This window comes from Centruroides sculpturatus, unplaced genomic scaffold, assembly GCF_000671375.1.
Source record: "Centruroides sculpturatus isolate CEXI.00-Female unplaced genomic scaffold, Cexi_2.0 scaffold509, whole genome shotgun sequence".
NCBI classification, from domain to species: Eukaryota; Metazoa; Arthropoda; class Arachnida; order Scorpiones; family Buthidae; genus Centruroides; species Centruroides sculpturatus.
This window is the reverse complement of record NW_019384846.1, coordinates 150,249-164,214: the sequence shown is the minus strand read 5'-3', so window position 1 is coordinate 164,214 and position 13,966 is coordinate 150,249. Positions and strand designations below refer to the sequence as shown.

Here is a 13,966-nt window from a genome sequence, read left to right as displayed (position 1 = left end):
CTGTATTTGTTTGTAGCGAAGGTTAACTACGTCGATCGGCGTTGTAATAACCGTCGATGGTTATATAGTTAGCTTATATACGCTGGAAGAGGAGATTGGACTGGAGGTCCGGATAGCGTAACTGGCAACGCATCTGCACGGTAAGCAGGAGTTGTGGGTTTGAGTCCCGCTCCGGGCCGATTTTTTCTCCCAGCGGTTCTAAATTATTTAATTTAATTAATTTATTTATAATTATTAATATTAATAAGAGATGGCGCCTAACGCCTACCTCTAGAGCCAAATTGGTTACGTAATTAATTTAGTAATTAGCCTATAACTAGCCCGATAGATTTTCGGCATATGGTTGGTGTTTAGTTATGTTATATATCGGGTGTAGCAATGTTTGTTTAATATATTATAAAAATAGCAGATTGTCATTGGCAACAGCAAAAGAGAGGAAACATCATTTGCACTTGTTTGCAGAAAGACTGTTGTTCGCCTCATGTAAATGATGAGTGGAAAGTCCGTTGTTTGCAGCCAGTCTGTTGCTCAAGTCACGTAATGGCCAAACAGAAAGTCCGTTGTTTGCAGCGTCCATTATTCAAGGCACCACTGTATTTTATTAATACAATAGCAAATACAATAAACACCCGTATTAGGTGCAGATAAAACATTCTCATCAACAGAAATAGTTTAGTACAGAATTCATCTTTACTTCAACACCAAAGTAAAATCCTCACTTCTGTAACCTATTACAGAAATGACATTCGATTTCGTTTTAAATCTTTACGTTCCATTCTGAAGCATTCCAAATCTATCTGACCCAGAGAAAAACTTTGAGATAGTTTGAAAATATTTGTTACCCTCTATTTTTTTTACATGTAACATACCAGTAACAGTTTACAGAAGTCAGAAATAGTTTGTCAATACTTTCTAATGCACGTTCGATTTTCTTCGACTGACTAGACGCAAGCCAAATTCTTAGCCAATCAGAGAAAAGCGGCGTTAATTGCAACTATGTACCGCACGGCAAGAGACGTTTCTCGACCGCAGTTTACGTCGTCAAAATTTAGACATGGAGCTTCAATTCGAATCGACATTTCGGTCCATAATTTGAGATATAAAGATTTAGGGAGAAAATTATTTGGGATAAACGTGGAAATATATTGAATTTAGGGCAAAAATGCAAGAGAAAAATATATTTCGAGATAAACACATTTCAGATAGACAGGTTCTACTGTATTAAAAAGCCGAGTTATTCAATAAATTAATAACAAAATTTAAGTACACGAGCCACATAGTCAATCTAAATTAGCAAAATGGCCTTAACAAAATTTGAATATTTATATTTGGTGAACTTTGAGAGAACCTTATAACAATTGTTTGCAGGAGGGCAATCCACACAAAAAGGTTTTACACATTAGAAAGAGTTGCAGAATTGAATTCGGTTCTCGAAGGCCTGGCAAGTAACCGGACATAAAGTAATTATTTCATTCGGTATTTATTTTCGTAACGTAAATTTAGTTTATTCATCTAACTCAAAGCAATACGGCTATAGTTTCGTAATGTAATTTAAAGCCAAATAAGTAATTAGCATGGCAAAGACCGAAAAAACACTGCAAGCAAAATGTCGAAGCGTTACTTTCCTCTCCTTTGACTTATGGCCAAGGAAACACTGCAAAAAATGCCGCATCCACCTTAAATTGATACGCGGCTAGTATAAATCGATAAGATATACTTTGGACAATGCAGATTCTTCCTTGCTGTTTGCTAGAAATTAAATTTGGAAAAATTAAAGGAAAATCAGGATCAATTTTTAGGCGTGTTTAACCAAACTAGAAGTGAATATCTCAAAGGATCATACTAGACCAGTGTTCCGCAACCTTTTTCTACTCGCGGCACACCTATGACTCAACATGGCACACCAAAATGTTATTCCCCTCAAAAACATATATGATATGATACTATTAGTAGAATTTCGTAATGCCATAAATCTATTATTATTATTATATTGAGTTTTGTGAGTTACACTCTGTTGACAACAATGGCTGTGTACTATGCCAAACCAGAGTCAAGGCATAGCAACAAAAACAAGACAAAAATTAAATAAGTGTGTCAGTATGTGTCTGTATTCAGGAATTTCCTAACAATATGGCATATATTCAATATAGTGGCCTTCTGTAGTATTATATATGTATTTCTATTCAATTGTAATGTTCCCAGGCTTTTGTGTAGTGTGTGTGGTATCACACCTGTACAGGAGAGAATAACATGTACAATAAGCACCCTATCCATCCTCCACAGATGCCTTATTTCCTGGGCGAGTTCTGTGTACTTGCTAATTTTTTCAGTGCATGTGTTTTATACATTGTGAGTGTTTGGAATGGCTATGTCTATAATGTATGTGATTTTATTGTGTTTGTCAATGAGTGTGACGTCTGGTCTGTTGTGGTAAATTGTTTTATCTGTGATTATGGCTCTGTCATAGTACAGTTTGTGCGTGTTGTTTTCAGATACTGTCTGTGGAATTTATTTGTAGTATTGTTTGTGGATGTCTAATAATTTGTGTTTGTTTGCAAGCTCTTGGTGTATTATGTCTGTGTAAATAATCTATCTGTGCCAAGAACTTGAAACCAGAAGTAATGTGTTGTATTGTTTCTGGCACGATGTGACATTTTCTGCATGTGTCATTTGCGAGTGTTGTATCTTTGAGTACGTGTTTTCTGCAGTTTTTAGTATTTATGACCCGATCCTGTACGGCAATCACGAATCCTTCCGTCTCCCCAAAGAGGCATCCCCGAGCCAACCGGCCATTTGACGCAGTTTTGTCAACAAAATCCCGGGCCAGGTCGTAAGGACGTCTGTCAAGGAGCTCCTTTCGAGCCCACGATTGCTTAACGGTGTCTATTCTATTTATATGCTGTGTCCATACTTTGCGAATGTAAATTTAACGGTGTATTATTTGAGTCTGCTAGAGTTACTGCTTTGTGTAACTATAATGTTTCTTGTTTCCTGTAGAAAAACTCTCGCAGCGACTGTATTTGTTTGTAGCGAAGGTTAACTACGTCGATCGGGCCACGTCCGCCATCTTTACGTGGAAGGGTTAATCTTTCTACGGAAGATTTGGGACGACGAAGTTTACGCTTAGTAAGCGTCGTTCTCGTTTTCGTTCGGAGTCGCTCGAGATCCGTGCGAGTCCAACGTATAACTCCAAAAGAGTACGAGAGTACCGGAACGACATACGCGTTTATTGCTTTATCATCATCTTATTTCACCGGTGAACGAAATACAAGCATAAGAAACACAATAACTGCGATAAAAAATATATAAATAAAACTTGAGATTAATAGAATATGTGAAAGTTCAAGTCACACCTTTCACCTCGCGACGGCACACCGTACTAGACCTATGGTTGATGCTGGTTTGTTTTGATACAGGAAGGGCCTGCAACCCTAGTACGATACGTATTAGGAACGGAGGCCCTTCATGTACATTACGCTCAATCGAGATAAATCTTAGCTGAAAAATCACGAACGAAAAGAAGTTATCTTTTTAAATACGGTTTAAGATTAACAAAGCATGTTGTGTGCAATATTTTAAAAAGAAAACGTCATCCTTGCCACTTACTTTAACGTCAATGTCTAGAAAACCTCCTTCCGCAACTTCGAATATTAATCCCATTTTCGTATCTGCTTTTACTCTTTCGAAGAAGCATTCTTCCGTGTGCGCTCCCACAGTTACAAAATAACATTCGGAGAAGTTTAAAAATAATGTCACCATCAACAAGCAGACAAACGTCGACTCGAACGAGGAAGCCATCTTACAGATTACGTCAGTGCTGCCAACTTCACCATTGCTGTAAAAATTGGGCTTTAACGTTTTGCGGGTTGTTTTTTAAATACGCATTGTTTAGTAACTTATTCTAGTGGATAAAATTTCTAATTTGTAAATTATTATTACATTTTCATTAATTTGACTATTCTCCCGCTGTAAGTAAAATACAGCAGAATCTCCGCCCTTGTTTTTAAACTCTTTCTACAGGCTTTAAAGAGAGCGAGCTCGTTACGGCTTCGACCGGGTGATTAGACATCGATGTCCTCACAAAATAATCCCGGGTCCTCCACAGCTATACGCCGCTACCTTAATCCGGCTTTCAATTCCGTTTTCCGTCCGTGCAATAGAGTTAAATTGTTAGCGGATAAGAGCGCGGATAATGGGAGTGTGTCGGCAAATTTCCGCGAATAGTCGGGAAAATCACGCCGCAGAAAGAAACGCGGCAATGTAAAGAATGGGCACGAGAGATAGGGAGAATGAGGAAGAGAGTCATCCTTCTCGACTAGCACTTTGTACGAAACCTCAATATCGACCATAGATATCGGTCGGAAAAATCATCTCCACGCCCCTCACTGATAAAAGCCCGAGAGAATAAGTCTTCCAAAATGGTAAAACGTCCTCCTTTAGGACACCGTAAGGCAGACACGTCCTTCGTTTTGACTTTAAACACTGTCCTCTCCCTATTCAAACCTTTTTAGATCGTTTCCGATTTATTTGCTAATCCTGTAGAGCATTAAGAAAGCCTTTCTCGTGTTTTAATGGACGAAAAAGGGCCTCTTAATGCTCGGGGGTACGGTTTAAATTTTAAAAAGTCTGTCTCCCACTTTTTCAGAAATGATTTCGTCCCAGTTTTGATCCTTGTAAATATGGAGAGATTGGCGATTGGATTACAGGATGTTAACATTTTATTTATTTATATTCTTAATAAAGAATAATATTAACAGTTTCGTTTTTAAATTTACAAATCATGCCGTCTTTCAATAAACCACGCTTCGCTTTTCTCGGTGAGTCAAATATATTTTGTTCAATTCTTTATTTTTCTATTAATTAATTTTAATTTTAATTTAAAATATTACGGATTAATAAATCCATAATACTTTTTATCTCGTATTCAAACTTATTATAAGCTTAACGATTGTTTCTAATATTATAATTACGATAGAATTTAAATACAGTGTTACCCGCGAACTTACGCGATAGGTGGGACCGAGCGATAACCGCGTAAGTCGGCCTATAATTTCGCAATTCGTATAAAATCCGAGTCGGATGTACGTAAGATAATAAATGTTCTCGTTAATCGTATCTCGTCTTTCGATTCGTTCGCGGTTACGAGAAATCACCACAATAGAGCAGTGGCGTGCCGTGACATTTGATGATAGGGAAGCTGTGTTTCTATAAGAAGCCGACTTCCAGGGGCAATCAGTCAGCAATGATCTAGGGCACGGGTCGGCAACCTTTTGAGTCGGAAGAGCCAAAATTACAATTTACAAAATTTCAAAGTTTTTAAAGAGCCACAACATGTTTTCTTGCCAACAGTAAATAGTACTCGCATAAATAAAGTTTTTTGATAAAAAAAAACTAATCTATTTATTCATAAGAAAAAAATATCTATTTATTCATATATAAGCAGTGTTTTTCACAACAAATTAGATAATAGAAACATCCGACGACGGCGTCATTCGAGAGCTTCCGACGGACTGACGACAGTGACGACGCGTGTGACGGGGGAGGGATGCGGTGAAAAGCGAGTACAAGTGGCTGAGAGATAGAATCAGTGCCTAATCCTCGTTAATCGATTCAGAACGATTTTTAAATGTTTTTTTTTTTTTATAATAAATAATATTTGCATATGGAACTAAAGAGCCGCAGCTTCGCATCCAAAGAGCCGCATGTGGCTCGCGAGCCGCAGGTTGCCTACCCCTGGTCTAGGGTCCATTCGTATTCGTTTGTTCGATAAGCCAGTAAAAACCCGTAGACTTCTCTAAATGTATTTTTAATTAATAGATTATCTAACGCACTTAATAAATAAGCAAGTTCAATATAATTAACTCTCTTATATTAGATTTAATAGATTCTATACGCCCTCTAAATGCCAATTCTCGCTTCGATAACATCTACTAATTAAAATATATCTATTAGCCGTAACTATCTTGTTATAATTTTCAATATATATTTTATATTGTGTACTAATGTTAAATTCTATTCTATTTTGATTTCCAAATTGCTTCAATTTTACGAAAGAATCGATGCGAGATTTAGGATTTTCGTGTCTTTTGCCAGCTTTACTCAAATTATTTAAATCGTCAAAGCCAATCTCATTCTACACACTAATTTTATTTGAAAATAGTAGGCAAGGCCAACAAAACAAATTTTGCATTTTTATGCATCCACAAAGCCATTTTATATCTTCATAAATTTTATCATGAAAATGTCGAACAAATTTTTTCTTTTTCATTATATGGTCTCGAGCCAAAACTTTTTGAAATAAATTTTCGATATCACAATTACATTCTAAATTGCTAGCTATAATATAAGGGCTAAAATTAAAAATAAAATTATAAAAACTTACTTGTTAAAATAAAATGTGTGATGATATACAATTATACATACCTGGTACAAAATATTCAATTGTATGAATATACTTTTAAAGAAAATTATAAATATAGTTTTGTGAAGAAACGTACATAAAAATAACATAAAATAGTCTTTACTTTTTAAATATTAAAACAATCCACCTAGTTAAAATTGCTCCCTACCAGTGGCTCGTGGATGGAATCAGAGACGGTCTTGGTAGGTGTGCGGTGCGGTGCATGCTTGCCAAATCCCGAGGGTGCCGATACCGGTTAATGTCTCTTTTGTCTCATCACTAGTATATCTCAAAGGACGCGACAGGGTTGTTGTAAATTTTAAACGTTTCTCATCATAGCTGTAAAAATCTAAATTTGTTAAACTTAAAAGTCATTTGTTTTCTAACTACTGTAATTCGTTTTAAGACCAGGTGTCCACGGAAATTTCCAAAATTTACAACTTTTACTCACTTTCATTGAACTGGAAAAATTTCTGTCTTCATTACTCAAATATTACGAAGAAATCAGTCCCACTGTACTCGGCTAGATATTGGTCCGGTTAGCCATTTGTTTAAGTAAAATTCCGGCTCTTTCATCAGGGTTTTGTTTACGTCACCAATTCCCTAATCGCTTAATTATTTAACTACTTCTTAAGTAGAAATAAGTCGAAACCAGTTACTTTGTACTCGAATATTTGTAGTCTCGGGAAAGAAGTGGAAAGACAAATTTTTACGACAACGGATACATAAATCGTAAATTTAAGGAAAATAAATTCTAGGGCCTTTTCTACATCTAATTTAATCTAATTTAATGAATGAGAGAGATGCACCAGGTACTGGTGCATCTCTCTCATTCATTAAATTTAGTTCTAAATGACTCTGTCGAAGTAACGGTTAATTTTTTTAACATTATACAAGAATTGTACACGTTTTTTTCTACATCCCCTTAAAGATGGGATGTACGAAATCGTAATATCACCGGTTTAACATCGAAATCCCTAATATAAAATCGGAGAGCGGAATAAATATATCAAATATTTTAATTGATTTTTTAACTCCTGTAAACTATACGAAATTATCGNAATTTGGCACTAGAGGTAAGCGTTAGGCGCCATCTCTTATTAATATTAATAATTATAAATAAATTAATTAATTTAAATAATTTAGAACCTCTGGGAGAAAAAATCGGCCCGGAGCGGGACTCAAACCCACAACTTCTGCTTACCGTGCAGATGCGTTGCCAGTTACGCTATCCGGACCTTCAGTCTGATCTCCTCTTCCAGCGTATATAAGCTCTTTTTGACCTATAAACCGTTGTAAAATAAACGAGGTAGGTTACCCATGACAAGTTAAATGAAAGAGCATGCGGTCTTATGTTCCACGCTTGACAGTTAATTATTTGTCACGTTTCGCAGATTATTCAGTTTTAATAAATTCCAAAACATTTATATGTTGTAATCAAGGGTGTCGCCAAGGGGGGCAGCTGCCCCCTAGAAATTTGAAAAAATTATTTAAGTGCTAAGTTTTAATTAAAATAATCTTCATAGGCTTCTTGTAAGTTTAAAAAAATGTTTTAATTAAGATATTTCTTCTCTGGTACTGTACATAGTAAATGATTAAAACTTTATGAACTGTTTTTATTTTACCTACAGTACATACAATTTATATCATCTTGCTGCCTGGCACATTGGCTGGTGATGCTCTTGGTTGTAATACACATTTTATAATTAATTTAATACAGCTATGTACCATTAGTACGTATTTCTCACATTAAATACAAACTCAACTATTTCTTTGGAATTTTTAATGAAGTACAGTGTACTCTTAATAATACTGGCACTCAGGGCTGCCCACATTTAAAAAAGAATTTTTACACCCCTTCCCCTTAACCCCAGTTTACTCGTACTTCTGTATCCCGTTCGGATGTCTGATGAACTCGACCCCCGTAAAGCCTTTGCCGCTTTACAACTGATAGATACCACAAGTAGAAACGAAACTTACAAGGAACTTTGAAATAAATATAATCATGTGCATAAACTGCACCAGCTTTAATGAAATAAAATGGACATTTGCTGAAGCTCGACCCCTCCTGCCGTAATCCCCTCTCTCCCTTCTGGTGTGGACGTTGTTTAAGGATGGCCCCTTATCTAGTATATCGCCTGTGTGCTTCTGTTTCCAAGAAAAAGGTAGTCCTGTCATGAATACTGTTTTTCCATTTACTTGGGTTTTGTTTCTGTGTACGGTATTGTGCATCAGTGTGTGATATTACCTTCTTGCCTGCCTTGAAAAGTAATCGGTATGGAAGGGTGATAGATTGTTTTGTCCATAGCCTTTAGGTCTAATGCACTCGTTAATCTGGCACTCTCACTTCTGGCACTCTTCTGTCCAGATTAGCTAGAGTCTAGTGTATTAGAAAAAGTTCCTAAATTCAGTTCAAACACTTCTTCAAATACAAAATTTTTAAGAAAACTTTTGCATCAGAAGAAGTGTTTGATATGAAAAATTTACCAAATGTGACTAAATTTACATGTGAGGAATTTTTGTGAAGGTTATTCATTAATTTTGTAGAAATTACAAAAACAAATAAAATTATTACACAAATTTGATAAACTCAAACAGCTTTCCAACATTATAGCTGTGGCATAACTAGAATTCTTGGGCCCTTAAAAATTTGATGTACAGTACATAGCACAGTGGCAAAGCATTGTTTTTTTGTGTATTTTCAAGGATTCCTATTTGCGTCATATATATGTTTTTACAGAGGCAAAATTCACAGTTAATTTTTATTTTTTTTTTTAAATTTAAAGTTTAAATATGTAAATCTAGTTCAGCAAAACATGTAAGGACCTCCTAGATCTTTGGGCCGCTAAGTGATGGCCTCCATTCCCCTATTTACACCACTGCATTAAAACAGATTTGGTATATGATATACTAGGTAAACAAAAGCAGCATACCTTATATAACTCCAGCAATGCATTTAATTAACCAAAAATATTTTCATTCTACTTTCATAGTCCTTCTTCAGTTAGAGCATCAAACTTAGATGAAAAAAGAACAAAAAGAACATTTGAAAAATATATTAAATGCAACAGAAATAATTTAAATTAAAAAGAATGGAAAGAACATTCTAAATCATAAAACATACATACAATTCAAATACAAGGGATATAAGAAATAAATAAATTCATATAAATACATATAGTCAAAACTTAAAAACATAAATGATACAAAAAGAAATAAAAATAGCAATAAAAATAAAATAAACTATTATCGGGGGACCAAATCCAAGTTAATACTCATATATAGATTTCCACACTGTTGATAATGTGTCAGCATGGTATTTTTCCAGTGTTAGGCCATGTCTGTTGACAATCTTAATACATTCTGCAAGATCTAACTGTACAGGAAGTGTTTAGAGCAAGGACGGAGCTATGGGATGATAGAAGCAATAATTCCTGTAATATTATTTTGCTAAGAGGTTCTTCATTATTTTGAAGAAATAATGTGTATATTATAAATTGTTATAATCACTTTTCAGTTTTGTTATGGTTTTATGTTGTTGAAGTTTTAGTTTATTCTAAACAAATATTAAAGCAATAAAACATTTGTATATTGTTTATTCATTACACAAATGAAAAAAATCATCACTCCTATATTTGCTCTTAGATCTTGTCTTTGGTGTAATAAAAAGTTTAACAAGTATCATCATAGTAATTGGAAAAAATTGTTGATCTACAAATTCCCATTGTTGTCCATTTGTCTGTCTTTCCTTAATCTCAAGAATGAAGTTAGATAGATGAAAGATGAGACTAGATACAGAAAGCTTAGGGGCAGGAGGCCTCATTTAACTATATATAAACTTCCAATGTAAACCGGAAGTCACATTATTTCAATTCAAAACTTCCCCTGAAAGCAGTTGATAGATGACCAGAATGACTCTATTGTTAAAGGAAAAGTATGATGTTCAGGGGCAAGACACTACAGTACTAATTTGAGGTGGAAAGCATATATTTTAAATTAAATAAATTAAAAATTGCAGTTTAGCATTACGACAATGTTACAATAAATAATGCTTGTAATAATAATAAATATATTTTTTATGCAGAATCCAATTATTTGAAAAGGTTATAAATGCAATTTTGATATTAAAGTTTAATAGTATAGCATTACTTCTAGAAGCAAATTTACCAAAAATATTACCTAATATAAATGAATTATGTACAGTAATTATATTTGAGTTATTATGATTAAATTTACAAATTATTATTTTAAAATTTTATCAAAAATATTTGTGAATATAGTAATATTAACATTTTTTATAAACCAAACTTAATATTTATAAATTAATGTATGAACTTTTGAACATGTCTATTAAACAGTGTTTTAAACTTAAGAATAAACATAAATTTAATGATACAGTAACAAATTTAAAATTTATTGATGAAAGTATTTTCATCTCTTGTATAATTAGAGCTTTCTTGGTTTGAATAGGTTACAGATTAAAATTTTTTAAACTGATGAAAGAATCATATATAGATCTGTATACAGTATTGTAAAGTTTGACTTTATGTTGTGGTACATCCCATATTCACTTTTATTCTTTCTGTTTGTTTTTCATCCTGAGCCATTACAATGCCTTGGTAAAACTTATTGCAGCAGATGATAACAGTCTCAATTTGTCAGGTGTGCATCTGAAGAGGTCCAACTGGACCATCATGAAGTGCCCTAATTGATGGAAAGGAGAAGGTGACATATAGAAAGGGGATAAGAACAAGAGAACTGAGGTGATGACATCTTTTTCCCTAGATGGGCTTTGTCTTGTCTGAAATGACCACTGAACAAGTGGAAGAAATCATAAAAGAAAGGAAGGTGAGCATGTGTAGGAAGGAACAAAGAATTAGTGACTCTTAATAGAAGGAAGGTGACATTATATATGTAGATGTAATACATATGTCGTAAGGAATAGAATCTCACAAGGATTTTATTTTGAAATTTCTCTCCTGTTTGAATTAAGGGGTGGAAAGTGGTATTTAGATGAAGACTCATCCACAAAATTCTTGAAGTGTAATCAGAGTATAGACTGAACATCCCTGGAGGTGGGAACTCAAGATCGGGTAACTAAGGAAACATTATTGGGAATGTACAGTACATATTTAATATTGTATATTGGATATTGTATTAATATAGTATTACTAGTACTATATTGATATAATATAGTATATTGGATATTGTCAGAATTTAATGTATATTTAGTGATTTGTATATTAGTTATTGTCTGGATTGATCTGTTATGGATCAGATATTGTCAGGATCACACCCCTTAATTGAGTGAGATCAGTGTTTCAGTTCAGGTGTTGTCGGATTACATCCCCTTCTATAGCGGGATCAGATTGTTATCAAATATATATAAATATATGTATAATTTCTACAAAAAATCACTGTTGAGCAAAGGAATTTAATTTCTTCATCAGTATTTTTGATAAATTTTAAGGTAAACATTTGTCAAAATTATAAATTTTCAAATTTAGTAGCTGTATAATTTTTTATAGACAACTCCAGCAAAGCTGCAAAAGATTGAGGCAAGAGGTTGTTCTGTCCCCAATGTCAGCAAATTCTTCTGTACAGTTGGCAAATTTGTACTGCCAAAAAGATAATAATATATTGTGTTTACTCGAATATAAGACAATCTCACATATAGGAAGAGGTGTGACTTTAAAGATCAAAATAAAGAAAATTTGATTTAAATGCAGGAACTATTCTATTCTCAGCACTGGGATGAAAATAACGTCACACTATCGGAACCTGTGACCGGTGCTCTATGCGTATACGTTAAATATCGCTTGACAAACGTTTTCGAGCGTTCTGTTCGCTCTTCTTCAGGTCAACTGAAAGAATTCCCCGGACAAGGTGTATATTATTCTTCTCTAGGATCGGGTGTCGGTTCCGAGGGGGTGGGTCGCTTCCGGTATGTGCAGCCGTGCGGCGGGGGGAGGAAGCGGCGGATTGGCGTCCAATAGTGATTGCCAGGCCAGAGACAAGGTCAGTTCCTCTTTCCGGTTAATGCAAGTGGTTAGCCGGTCGGCGTTGTGGATAGCCGCGGCTTCCAGCCATCTGAGTTGCTGCTAGTGGGGCATGTTGACAATAATGGTAGCCCTCTCGAAGTGTACTTCGATTTCGGGGTCCGATGCGTATGTGGCTAGGGCTGTGGTCAGCCTCCCGTGCCGGATATCCGCTTGGTGTTCACGTAGGTGGGCGTTTAAGGAGCATTTGGTTGAGCCGATGTATAGTAGTTCCGCGTTTTGTCTATTGTCACGGAGCGGGATAGAGTAGATTCCGGGGAGTCTGGTGCGATCAGGAGGGTCCTTATCGTTCCTTAGGATGCGGAAAATCGTGGGGCATCTTCTGTAAGCCAGTCGAATCCCGTGCTCTTTGGTTATTTTTCTATGTACAGTCTTGAGGTGCGAGTTGTATGTGATGGGGATCCATGCTGGGTTATCTCGTTGTGGGTCGGCGGCAATCTCTGCGGTTAGGGCGTGCTAGCAACCGAACACGGATTCCCGAACATGACACACCGCTTAATTGAACAGTACCAACGCCGGAAACATGCCCTAACCGCAGAGATCACCGCCGACACACAACGAGATAACCCAGCACGGATCCCCATCACATACAACCCGCACCTCAAGACTGTACATAGAAAAATAGCCAAAGAACACGGGATTCGACTGGCTTACAGAAGATGCCCCACGATTTTCCGCATCCTAAGGAACGATAAGGACCCTCCTGATCGCACCAGACTCCCCGGAATCTACTCTATCCCGCTCCGTGACAATAGACAAAACGCGGAACTACTATACATCGGCTCAACCAAATGCTCCTTAAACGCCCACCTACGTGAACACCAAGCGGATATCCGGCACGGGAGGCTGACCACAGCCCTAGCCACATACGCATCGGACCCCGAAATCGAAGTACACTTCGAGAGGGCTACCATTATTGTCAACATGCCCCACTAGCAGCAACTCAGATGGCTGGAAGCCGCGGCTATCCACAACGCCGACCGGCTAACCACTTGCATTAACCGGAAAGAGGAACTGACCTTGTCTCTGGCCTGGCAATCACTATTGGACGCCAATCCGCCGCTTCCTCCCCCCGCCGCACGGCTGCACATACCGGAAGCGACCCACCCCCTCGGAACCGACACCCGATCCTAGAGAAGAATAATATACACCTTGTCCGGGGAATTCTTTCAGTTGACCTGAAGAAGAGCGAACAGAACGCTCGAAAACGTTTGTCAAGCGATATTTAACGTATACGCATAGAGCACCGGTCACAGGTTCCGATAGTGTGACGTTATTTTCATCCCAGTGCTGAGAATAGAATAGTTCCTGCATTTAAATCAAATTTTCTTTATTTTGATCTTTAAAGTCACACCTCTTCCTATATGTGAGATTGTCTTATATTCGAGTAAACACAATATATTATTATCTTTTTGGCAGTACAAATTTGCCAACTGTACAGAAGAATTTGCTGACATTGGGGACAGAACAACCTCTTGCCACACATTTTTTTTTAAATTTTTAATTA

The 13,966-nt window shown here is 36.2% G+C and overlaps 1 protein-coding gene across 1 annotated transcript in view; it reads right to left on the bottom strand.

Annotated features, from left to right (window-relative positions):
• The window catches only part of LOC111630384 (transmembrane emp24 domain-containing protein 2-like), a 26,877-nt gene extending 23,040 nt beyond the window's left edge, over positions 1–3,837 (bottom strand). The window contains exon 1 of the mRNA XM_023374475.1: positions 3,607–3,837. Within this exon, the coding sequence (XP_023230243.1) occupies positions 3,607–3,798 (192 nt within the window). The 5' untranslated portion in view covers positions 3,799–3,837. The remainder of the gene's footprint in view (positions 1–3,606) is intronic.
• Between the last annotated feature and the right edge of the window lie 10,129 nt (positions 3,838–13,966).